Source organism: Rutidosis leptorrhynchoides, chromosome 3, assembly GCF_046630445.1.
Source record: "Rutidosis leptorrhynchoides isolate AG116_Rl617_1_P2 chromosome 3, CSIRO_AGI_Rlap_v1, whole genome shotgun sequence".
In the NCBI taxonomy this organism is placed as follows: Eukaryota; Viridiplantae; Streptophyta; class Magnoliopsida; order Asterales; family Asteraceae; genus Rutidosis; species Rutidosis leptorrhynchoides.
This window is the reverse complement of record NC_092335.1, coordinates 64,285,678-64,299,414: the sequence shown is the minus strand read 5'-3', so window position 1 is coordinate 64,299,414 and position 13,737 is coordinate 64,285,678. Positions and strand designations below refer to the sequence as shown.

The window sequence follows — 13,737 nt, the reverse complement described above, 5'->3', positions numbered from 1 at the left end:
GACTTTAAATTAGTCAAAGGGCTAATGATTGACCTAGTTGGGAAATATGGGTATGAAATACCCTAATTGTGTAATAGTTAGTGTTGTTGGACCTTAATCACTAGCTTTTAAGTGATTAACGATGGTCTTGACCCTAAAGGGGCGGTTTTGGTGAAAATGGGGCATTTAATGCATTTAAGTCATTAAATGCACATGAGTGAAGTGTTGGTATTTGGTCCAACAAGTTTGTTTGTTGATCGAGTACTTATTGCATTAGGTACTTGGCTTTGAAGCTTGCGGAAGGATAAAACCATCACTAAATCTTTAAGGTGAGTGGAATAATTATGCGTACGTGTATATGGCGTATTTATTTGTGAATGTAATGGTATGAACCACGTGCCGGTAGTACCATAACATGTATGTGACAAGTATTATGATGTGAACCACGTGCCGGTAGCATCAAGTGTGAACCACGTGCCGGTAGCACTATAAAATTTGGATGTGAACCACGTGCCGGTAGCATCAAGTGTGAACCGCGTACCGGTAGCACTATAAAATTTGGATGTGAACCACGTGCCGGTAGCATCAAGTGTGAACCACGTGTCGGTAGCACTATAAAATGAGGCGTGAACCACGTGCTGATAGCGTCAAAGTGTAAACCACGAGCCGGTAGCACTATAAAAAAGTGAGACTCTAATGCGTATGGTGTGAACCACGTGCCGGTAGCACCATAGCGTTATGGTTAACCATATTATGTTGATGGATATTGTTTAGCATGCTATATATATATATATATATATATATATATATATATATATATATATATATATATATATATATATATATATATATATATATATATATATATATTGTGTTGTGTATATGCTAATGTGATGTTGTGACGGTGTACGAGTTGTTAGCATTATGAGTAAGACGGCATGCTATTTGAGTTATATTCTCGTATGAGGTATTTGGTGGGTGCGAATGCAAATAGATGGGTTATATATGTGTATGTATAATTGTTGCACTCACTAAGCTTTGCTTACCCTCTCGTTGTTTATCTTTTTATAGGCTCCGGCGGAGACAAGGGTAAGGGCATTCGTATGGATTAGAGATCCCGCTTTGTTTGTAGGGGACGCTTTTGGATGTTATAGCTTTTGGAGTTTGACCAAGATTTGGATAGTTTAACCCCCCAAACACCATGCTCATAGTGTCATTTGGATAGTTTATGATTGAATCGTATGAGTTTTTCATATTAGAACATGTTGTGAAAAGCGTTTCGTCTAAAAATATCGGGAAGTGGGAGATCGTTATTTGAAAATGGACAAAACCGGACAGAACTGATTTGGGCCTGTGCGCGCCGCGCACTCTCCTGTTATAAAAAAAAAAAATTTGTTTCGCGTAATCGGTTGGTTATTGGTTTGGGTTGTTACAAAACTTTGATTTCAAGAAACTTTTAAAATTTTCAATTTCATGTGAATTATTACAAGTAATGACAATGGCATCCACATAAACAAGCAAAATAATAAAAACATCATTATCAGATTTGACATACAAAGAATAATAATTGATACTCTGTTTAAAACCATGCTCAATCAAAGCAGAATTTAATTTAGAATTCCACTGCCTTAGGGCTTGTTTTAAACCATAGAGAGATTTCATTAACTTGCAAACTTTAGTATCATTTTTAGAAAAATATCCCTCAGGTAATTTCATATAAATTTCCTCATGTAAGTCCCCATAAAGAAAAGCATTGTTGATATCCATTGTCACTTCTGATTATTTTCACAGTTTTATTAAATTGATTCTTAATCAGGTTAACAAATGTTTGTATATTATCAAAAGTTTCTTCTTTAGTTTTTAACAAGAAAATCCAAACAGCCCTTGAAAAATCATCAACAATGGTTAAAAAATACTTATAACCCTCTCTACTTTGAATTTTAAATGGACCTCAAAGATCCAAATGAACTAAATCACCTATCCCCTGTGACTTATGATCACTAAGAGGAAAGGGTTCCCTGGTTTGTTTTGCCTTATGGCATATATCACAAGGATAATTTTCTTTGAAATCTTTTAAATCGAGTTTATTTTTCAAAACTTTCAAAACTTGATCAGATGGATGACCAAGTCTTGCATGCCATAGCTGAGCAGAAACAAGATGAACACACACATTACAAGTCATACCTAACACATTCAAATTATGTTCATCAAACAAATATAATCCTCCAGATTGACTACCAGCCCCTAGAGTTGTCTTTGCTTTCAAGTCCTGAATAAAACATTTGTTTTCATCAAAACTTACAGTTAACTGACTATCTTTAGACAACTTGTGAACAGACAAGAGACTAACACAGTATTCAGGTACAACCAAAACATCAAACAGAATAACATTATTTGAAAGTTTCAAATTTCCAACTTTAATCACTTTAGCTTGAGTTCCATTAGGATGACCAACAGTTAAATTCAATTGAGAAATATCAACAACATTATTTAAACCAATATTAGAAGAAGTCATGTGTTGGTTTGCACCTGAATCTATAATCCAACCTTGATTCTTATTCTTAAATTTATCATTTATATGACTACTAAAGAATTTCTTAAAATTAGAATTAAAGAACACATTATTATTCACAAACTTACCTACCATGTTTGAATTTGTTTCCACAGGTACATCACTATCATTTATTAAGCTAAGCAGCTTCATTAACTGTTCATTAGTAAGACTTGCAGGAGCAGAACTAGTAGACTCCTCTTTATTGATAACACTATTGTTAGCATAAGTCTTGTTCACGTTATTATTATTATTAAATTGATTCCCACTATTCCTTCTTTTGAAGGATGGTGGATAACCAATTATTTAAAAACATCTATCAATTGTGTGACCAAGCTTATTGCATTTTTTACATTTTAAATTCTGATTTGAACTTCTGTTATTGAAATTATTATTATTGTTCCCATAGAAGTTTCCAGAATTATTACCATTCTTATTATAAGTGTTATTATCTTGAGTAACAAATGCACTAGCCTGTGTTTTACTAATTTTATCACTAGAGATGCCTTTATGTGACTCTTCTCTTGAAATTATAGCATAAGCTTCTTTTACATCCAAAACAGAATCTCTTAACAAGATATTACTTCTCACAGTAGTATATTCTTCACTTAAACCCATCAAGAATTGCATTAATTTCATCATCTTTTTATGCTCTTTATGTGATGTTCCTGCTTCATAGGAGCAAGCAACAGCACCACAAGTACAATATGGTGAGGACACCATTGCATCATACTGTTTCCACAATGTATTAAGTTTATGATAATACTCAAAAAGAGTTCTATAATTCTGTTTAAGTGTTTTGATTTGTTGATGCAAATTAAAGATAATTGAAGTATCAATTTTATCATATGTCTCTTTAAGTTCATTCCATACTTCTGTAGCATTAGTTGACAAAATTTGACCACAATACAAATCTTCAGTAACAGATCCAAGAATCCAGGATAGTACAACAGAGTTGCACCTATCCCATTGAGAGGCAAGAACCTCATCAGTTTTACTTCTTAAAACAGAACCATTAATAAATCCCATTTTATTTTTAGTAGAAAGAGCCAACTTCATTGATCTACTCCAAATATTATAGTTTTCTGTTCCTTTTAATTTGATTGAAGTTATTGGTGTTCCAGTTGTATCATTAGCATGAAGATAAAGTGGATCACTGAAATCCTACTTATTAATCTGTGTAGCAGAAGTACTGTTTTGTAGTGACTCGAACTTTTCCATGATTATATATTAATTGAAAACTATATTTGCATGATTAAATGTTTCCAACATGTTATGCAATCAAACTTGTTAAGACTTGATTATTTGAAATGAGTTTCATGTAGACAATTGACCACCCAAGTTGATCGACGATTCACGAACGTTAAAACTTGTGAAAACAACATGACGATATATATTTGGATATACATATAGTTAACATGAGATTATGATAAGTAAGTATCTCCATAAGTATATTAACAATGAGTTATATACATAAAAATGAGACTACTAAGTTAAGAAACTCGAAACGATATATATAACGATTATCGTTATTACAACGTCTTACTAAATACATATGTATCATATTAAGATATTGTTACACTATATTTAACATGATAAAATGATAATTATATATATCATTAAGTATGTTAACAATGAACTACATATGTAAAACAAGACTACTAACTTAAGAATTTTGAAACGAGGCATATATGTAACGATTATCGTTGTAACGACATTTTAATGTATATATATTTATATATATATATCATATTAAGATATATTCATACATCATAATATCATGATAATGTAATAATTTAACATCTCATTAGATATAATAAACAATGGGTTAACAACATTAAATGAGATTGTTAACTTAAAGGTTTCAAAACAACACTTACATGTAACGACTAACGATGAATTAACGACCCAGTTAAAATATATATACATGTAGTGTATTTAGATGTATTAGTACACTTTTGAAAGACTTCAAGACACATATCAAAGTACTTCTACTTAACAAAAATGCTTACAATTGCATTCTCATTCATTTTCATCAACAATTCTACTCGTATGCAACCGTATTCGTACTCGTACAATACCCAGCTCCTAGACGTATATAATATTGGTATATACACATAATAATTCAGCTCTTAGCAGCCCTAGATTGTGACGACCCAAAAATTTTCGACCAAATTTAAACTTAATCTTTATATGGTTTTGACACGATAAGCAAAGTCTGTAATATTGAAATCTCAAAAACTTTGAACTGTGTTCATATACTCAATTGACCTTTGACTGCTCTCGACGATTCATGAATAATTAATTGTAAATAGCTATGTGTGATGTATATATGAATAACTATACATGTAAATATTTATATATTATAAATATACTAATAAACTATTATATGATGTAGTTTTTTTTTATGATATAAAATTTAAACTTGTTATTTAAAATTACTTATTTAAATATAGAGAGTAGATTGAATATACATAATTTGTCAATGCTAACAAAGTATTTAATGTTATACTTTGAGATAAATTGTTTCAATATACTTAATTAATACATTTATTTACTTAATATTTAAAACATAATTAAATATATAGTAGTTGAAGTATCTAAATATATATATATATATATATATATATATATATATATATATATATATATATATATATATATATATATATATATATATATATATATATATATATATATATATATATATATATATATATATATATATGAGATACATAATTATTAATTGTATCTATATTGTCATATATATAAATATTAAATATTCAAAGTATGTTATTATATATATTATATGATAATACATAACTAATAAATTGTAATATTAATATATTAAATGTAATTACAAGTTGTAAATATAGATGTATTAGTAATAGTATTATTACTTTCATTATTACTACAAATATTAATATCAATATTAGTATTACTAATATTATTACTAGTATTATTGTTATATTTAAAATTAATAGGGTTATGATTATAGAAATAAAAATGTCAAATATAAATGTTATTATAAGAATGACAAAAACTATAATTTTGGTTATTTTTATGATTATTATTATCATTATTACTTTTAGTCTTATTATTATTATTATTATTATTATTATTATTATTGAGTTTATTTAGATAATATTATTAGTATTATTAGTATGTTACTTATTATTAATAAAATATCAATATTATTATTATTAATATAATAATTAATTATTAAAATTAAAATGATATATATAAAAAGAAATCTATCACGCGTAATTGTTGTTACATATCATAATCTGTATTATTTTTTTTTAACTTCTTCTTCACTTTCCTGGTTACCTGTGATATTCTGTCTAATTTCCTTTCCCTTATTAGTCAATCAATTCACATTTAAAAGTGGAACCAGTCGATTTCTAACATCTATACACTTTGGATTATATTGCCAATTCAATCATATATAAAAAGAAACCAGTTCCACGACCATTGTTCTTCATTTTTTTTTTAATTTTTTGGGTCATATATAGATTTCGAACCATTTTAAAAATCCTTTAAAGCAGAATTGTTAGAAATCATTCACACATACTATCAGCAAAACATCAAACCTCAATTCTTTCTATCGATCATGAATTCACGAGTCAAAGATTTGGATTTCAAAAGTCAAACTTTGTTCCAAGATCAAATTAAAGATTTATGTGATGTTTCTGTTGAAATTAACGATCCATGAAGCTTCTAATTATGATTTACGACAAATTTCATGTTGTAAGTATAATGTGAAACAAACTAAAAATCAAAAATCAAATTTTTTTCTTCTTCACGAACGACTGCAGCAGCAGTCTTGATTTTTTTTGTTTTTTGTTTTCTATTAATACAATCAATTAGGAGCTGATTACTTATGTGTTTATTAAAGTAATTAAATCATTGTTGTAACGAATTAAGCTGTTGGTCGATTAAATTGGAACAAAGAAGAAGAAAGTTTGAAAGGGAAGGTTAAGTATATTTCGGGCGTAAAATAAATCAGAAAAACTGTGGTGGTCGATTGGTTAGGAGGGTGTTTGGGTATACGAGAGGTCTCGGGTTCGAGTCCCGTCTGGAGCATTTCTTTTTACGCAAATCTTTTAAGGGTATACACATTTTCTTTTATTTTTATTATTATTATTATTATGATTATTATTATTATTGTTATGATTATTATTATTAGTTATTAAGGTTATATTTATGATTTTAAATTGTTATTGTTACTAGTATTATTATTATTATTATTAAAAGTATTACTAATAATACTAGTATTATCATTCTAGTTATTAGTATCACCATTATAATTATTATTATAAGTATTATCATTATTATTATGATTATGATTATTATTAACATTATTAGGAAAACAATACAACCTATTATTATTATCATTAATATTAGTATTATTACCATACTTATAATTATTACTATCATAAGAATTATTATTAAGGTTATCATTATTACTATTACTAGTATTATCATTTATAAATCACTAGTATTATCATTACTAATATTGTTATTATTATTAGTATTATTAGAATTGCATTATTTTTATTAGTATTATCAATGTTATTATTATAAAAACTAGTATATCAATGAAAATAAAAGTTTTAAAGATGTTGTTAAGATTATAACTATCAAATTCTAAATATGAATATAAATGTTAAAACGGAATATCATTATTATTACTGATATTAACACTATTATTATTATGGTTATTATTACAAATAAAAAAACTTTATATAAAAACACATTACAATACTTATTACTAAATTTTTCATCTTGTTAAAAACTACTATTATTATCATTATCATAAGATTTATTATTAAAACTATCATTAACAGTAAAAGTAATATTTTTATAATTAGTATTATTAAAATCATTATATTTATCACTAAGATTATTAACATTATTATTTTTAGTAATATTATGTATTATCAATATTATCATTTTTACCATTACAAATATTATTTTTTTATTATTACGATTACTAGCTTCAACAAACAAATAATATATATAAAGATATATTCAACATACATAACTTAGCTATATTAATACTTTTATATACAAAATGAATACATTTAATTAAATAATGAAAAATATATAAGTTAATACTATAAAAATTATAATATATATATATATATATATATATATATATATATATTTACTCGATTACGAATATGTGTGTTAATATATATATGAATAATATAGGTTCGTGAATCCGAGGCCAACTCTGCATTGTTCAGTTGTTAAATATCGTCATATGTATTTTTACTACAAAATACAATATGGTGAGTTTCATTACTCCCTTTTTAAATGCTTTTGCAATATATATTTTTGGGACTGAGAATACATGTGCTGCTTTTATAACTGTTTTACGAAATAGACACAAGTAATCGAAACTACATTATATGGTTGAATGATTGAAGTCGAATATGCCCCTTTTGCTTGGTAACCTAAGAATTAGTAAACCAGTATACTAATTGACGCGAATCCTAAAGATAGATCTATTGGGCCTTACAAACCCCATCCGTTGTAGCGGATGCTTTAGTACTTCGAGTTGTTTTATCATGTCCGATGGATGTCCCGAAATGATAGGGGATATTCTTATATGCATCTTGTTAATGTCGGTTACCAGGTGTTCAATCCATATGAATGATTTTTGTCTCTATGCATGGGACGTATATTAATGTGAAATGAAAATCTTGTGGTCTATTAAAATGATGAAAATGAATGATTATGATAAACTAATGAACTCACCAACCTTTTGGTTGACACTTGAAAGCATGTTTATTCTCAGGTATGAAAGAAATCTTCCGCTGTGCATTTGCTTATTTTAGAGACATTACTTGGAGTCATTCATGACATATTTCAAAAGACGTTGCATTCGAGTCGTTGAGTTCATCAAGATTATTATTAAGTCAATTATAGTTGGATATATTATGAAATAGTATGCATACCATCAACTTTCAATGTAATGAAAGTTTGTCTTTTAAAAAGGAATGCAATGTTTGTAAAATGTATCATATAGAGGTCAAGTACCTCGCGATGTAACCAATTGTAATGTATTCGTCCAGATGGATTAGGACGGGTCGTTATATGTGGTATCAGGGCGGTGGTCTTAGCGAACCAGGTCTGCATTAGTGTGTCTAACTGATAGTCGTTAGGATGCATTAGTGACTCTGGACTTCGACCGTGTCTGCATGTCAAAAGTTTTGCTTATCATTTCGTGTCGAAAATTATCTGCTTATCATTCTTAGGGAATCACTTGCTTATCATCCTTATTCTAGACACATCTTACTGCCTCTATTGCATAGATAGTGTATAGATAAATTCATATCTTAGCGTATCTGTTATTGTTCCCTTTTCCTGACAGCTTTCGTAGATTCCTCCGTAACTTATGGGATTTTAGTATTATATATGCATATGTAAATTATGTATTGCATGGTACTAATCTACATCCTATAATCTATTTCTTATCGAAAATCCTTCATCTGATCTTACGAGATGAATCCCTCAACCAGTTCGAGTCCCTCAGATTCCGATAACTATTCCGATAGTTATTTCGACAGCTATTCCGACATGGATATTCACCTAAGCTCCGAAAGCAGTGTAAACGAAATGGATCAACCAACTAGTCATCTTCAATTCTGGATGAATTGGGAATGGGTTCGTAGTCTACTTAAACAATGGAGACGCGAAGAAGGCGACCCTTTCCATCCACCACATTCCCCTCTTGACGAAGAACCCAAAGCACTTACCGGCGAACCAGTCCGAAACACCATTTTCACCCTCATTTCCCGAATATCTCGCCACGATTATATTCTATCTAAAATTCTAAACCTTATTCATCCACTCGTTCCTACCGACAATCATCCCGGAATAATAGAAAAAGTCAACGAACTTCGCGCTCGAGTAATTAATTTGGAAAATATGGTGCAAAAACGTACCAGCTTCAACAACATCAACGGAACCAATAGTACCACCAACATCAATACCAGTACCACAACAACTCAAGTTTCAACATCACACGCCTCAACATCTCATTATGTACCTCGAGCAAAATCATCATTCTACGAATCGTTCTACATCATTTATCTTCGTTCTTCCTGGCGATTATGTAATCTCTAATGTTTTAGAGATTATGTATTCTAGTTCTAACGGTAAATCAAATGAGTTTAATATCATATTAACTCATTAAATCCATGATTACATCTGAAGAAAATATATATGTATATATGTTTTCATAAAGATTGTAATTAAAAATTCTTTTGTACAAACTGTTAATGGTGAAAATATTTTAACTGGTAGGTAATACCCGAGGAATATTTAGATTTCACATTAATAATTCACACTGTACATTCTTTGAATCTGATTCAACGGTCATTTACTATCCTACTCACAATCACAGATATACGTATCCGTTCACCACAGAATAACCATTTTCATTCAATTTCATATCTGGATTTTGATCTATCAGAATCCAACAAGTGGCATAATGAAGAAACGTTGGACATAATAAAATTTGTTAGAAACAAACAAATTAACTATGAGAAATTTTGTTAAGAATCCACACTAACTGTTCCTAGCTAACTGTTCATAGCTAACTGATTACATTTTATTTATCGCAATTTAATTCATCGCAATTTTAATTCTCGCAATTTTATTTATCGTCATTTAATTTCTGTTATTTATTTTACACACTTTATTTATCGTCATTTAAATACTGTTATTTACTCATTTAAATATCGGGACACGTATACAAGGTTTTGACATATCATATCGACGCATCTATATATATTATTTGGAATAACCATAGACACTCTATATGCAGTAATGCTGGAGTTAGCTATACAGGGTTGCGGTTGATTCTATAATAATATATATACTTTGAGTTGTGATCGAGTCTGAGACATGTACACGGGTCACGATACATATTAATTAATTCGAATATTATAAACTATATATGAATTATTGAATTAGTAACTGTGGACTGCTAACTGTGGACTACCAACATTGGAAAATTAAAATGAATTAAAATATTAATTATAACATATGAAACAAAATAATTCTTCAAGTTTACCACTTGATTTCATCTTAAACCTCATTTGTATCTTGACGATTACAATCTACGTTCAAACCTTTCATGATTCTTGAAAACACCTCAATCGAGAGGATGAACCAATCGTACTTCATCTATGGAAAAAAAGATTAATGCATATAGTTATGCACCTGAAAACACTCGGAACCTGAGTACACGTTTAATACATATCTGTGCTAGCTAATTTGGCATTTTTATTACCGAAAATAACTATGCAATTTCTTTTCAAATTAGACAATTTTGTCACAGCTTCAGCAAATCAATTCCGACTTTTCATTCGAATAAACTCTACTATAACTTTGATATATAAGTTCGCCTATCATCATCGTTACCGGAGAACCTTTTATATTCCACCATATTACCATCAGCGTTTAATCATCTAAAAACAAAATTCTCTTAAAACCACCTCGGATTGATAACCGATAATTCAGATATGGTAGCATTAAATGCAGAGGAAACAGCAAAATCGTAGATGGTCTAAACGGCCAAAAGTTAGATAATAAAGAATGGAATGTTGGGAACGCTCGATAGAAAAATTGGTGCTGAAAAACAGATTGAGCTAACCATGAAGGAGTGATATGCGAGCGGAGGTGTACGAAATAGTATAATATTTTTTTACAAAATACGATACAAATTACACAAGTTTTATTTATTTATTTATGGAATATACCTAAACCTTGCTACAACACTTATAGGCAGTGTACCTAATCGTAGAGTAGTGTAGTTTTTAGTAAGTCCGGTTCGTTCCACAGGGAGCTAGCTGAGTTTAACGCTATATTTTTAAACTATATTTGTATATATATATATATATATATATATATATATATATATATATATATATATATATGTGTGTGTGTGTGTGTGTGTGTGTGTGTATATAAGTAGTAATATTATTATAAAAGGGGGGTTTACCGTTTAATGACTGGTTTGTCAATTTTAAATAAAGCGTAAAGATAAATGACGATAATTAAAATGCGTAAAATAAATAACAATGACGAAATATAAAATTGCGAATAATAAAATGACAGTAATTAAAAGTATGATGAGAAATACAATAAAGTAATTATGCTTATTTAAACTTTCGTAATCATGATGTTTGACGTTTTGATTTTAATTTATTTATCTAGGTTAATTGTCCTTTGTCCTGGATTTATTTGATACCTATCTGGTTTTTGTCCATAATAGTCCATCGGTCATAATTATAAAATGTTCGTCAAATTAACCTTATTCCCGAAGTCAAATATTCCAACTAATTAGGGATTCGAACTGTAAAAAGGTTTTAATACTTTGTTTAATGATTACACCAGGTTATCAACTGTGTGTAATCCAAGGTTTTATTACTTTGTTAACAATTACACCAATTATCCTTGTATGTAATCCACCCCTATTTTAATGAGATATGAATATTAATTTACCCACTTGATCAGAATGAATAATCAATTACCCAACCCAAATAATTAATTAAATGATCGTAAAAGATGTCGTATAAACGTCACTAAATAGGACATACATAATCATTTTAATAATTATTAGATTAACTAATTTGAAGATAGGTTCGACAGGTTCCAATGAGTTGTCGCTCAATTAGACAATACCCCCTATTTATTAATAGTCATAGTCCAATGTCCACAAGTGTCGGTCTTTTGTCCAAACCTTAATTATGGTACAAAATCTAATAACCCTGTCTTAATATTTAGATTATGGTACAAAATCTAATAACCCTGTCTTAATATTTAGTCTAATATCACGATTACTTTGGCTCAAATAAGCATAATAATAACTTAGCTACGAGACATTAATTTAAAAAAGAAGAACATAGCTTACAGTGGTGATTAATTGCGTAGCGTTACCCAGACAGAGTTCCGACTTAAAACCCGTAAAACATTCCTTACAATAACCCAATTATTATTAAACTTAATTTAAAATTAAAATTATAATTAAAAATATAATTATGATTACAGAGGAGAAGAAGAAAAAGGTATATATTACTCGTCAATTCGCTGGCCTTTTATAGATGTGAGCTGATTTTGGGATCCATGCGATCGCATGGGTTCCCTTTGTTATTTCCATGTGATCGCATGGACAGGTTGGCCAGCATACATTACTTTGTTTTCTAGTTTTGTCGACGTTTTATTATATATAATATAATATATATATATAATTTTAAGAATTATTTATATATTATATTTATGTGCATAGTTGACTTGTCATTTTTGCTCCGTTACGTCGCGCGTTGATAGTTGGTTTATGTCCCGGTTCCGGATTTTCGAACGTCCTTGCGTACTATTTAATATCTTGTACTTTGCGTTTTGCGACTTGTACTTTTGTAATTTTGAGACGTTTCTCATCAATATTTCGAACCACTTGGATTGTACTTTGTACTTTTTAGCTTTTTGGTCATTTGCGTCTTCAAATCGTCGTTTTCTTCTTTTGTCTTCGCACTTATTTATTTAAATGAATATTACATAAAAATAGAACAATTACAACTAAAAGCTTTACATATTGGAAGGATATTGTGTCTAATTATATGTTCATTTGGAGCACTATCAAATATCCCCACACTTGAGCGTTGCTTGTCCTCAAGCAATACAGAACTTAAAATAAAATCACACTTCACTTGAATCACTTTTTTATTCTCACACTTTATACATCAGTGATTTTAATATGGCGCTATAAACAATGATAGTAACGATGTGGTTTACAGTCTCACATGACTATGAAAATTTAGATACTTTAAGGAAATTGGATCTTTATGAAAACATTTGATCTTTTGAAAATTCATTCTAGCTTTTACCCTAGATAAGTTTTCCGGAATAACCCTTCACCGGTGTTTGCAAATTATTTTTGTGGGTTTGGTGGGTATCAGATTTGAAAATTTTAGCTCAAAACTTCTGGTTTTGTCTCACCCACTTGCTAACCTTGTATTGGGAAAGCAACACGTCCAGTATACTTGCTCCGTATATTACCTTTCGGTAAACTACCGTCCGGTTGTAAAGGAAAGCGTTGAACAAGCAACTGTTAAGGCAATGTCCCGTGACATGCTTTTGATTATGGTCTATATCGTGTCGGATGCAATTACTATCCTTTGTAGGAGTAATAG

General features: G+C 29.3%; 1 protein-coding gene across 1 annotated transcript; it reads right to left on the bottom strand.

The window, feature by feature from the left end:
• Positions 1-1,930: 1,930 nt before the first annotated feature.
• On the bottom strand, positions 1,931-3,589 carry LOC139900040 (uncharacterized). The gene is made up of 2 exons (XM_071882851.1): positions 2,959-3,589; positions 1,931-2,730 (listed from the first exon to the last, which is right to left on the bottom strand). The coding sequence occupies exons 1-2, from the start codon at positions 3,587-3,589 to the stop codon at positions 1,931-1,933; spliced, it is 1,431 nt and encodes a 476-aa protein (XP_071738952.1).
• Positions 3,590-13,737: the final 10,148 nt, after the last annotated feature.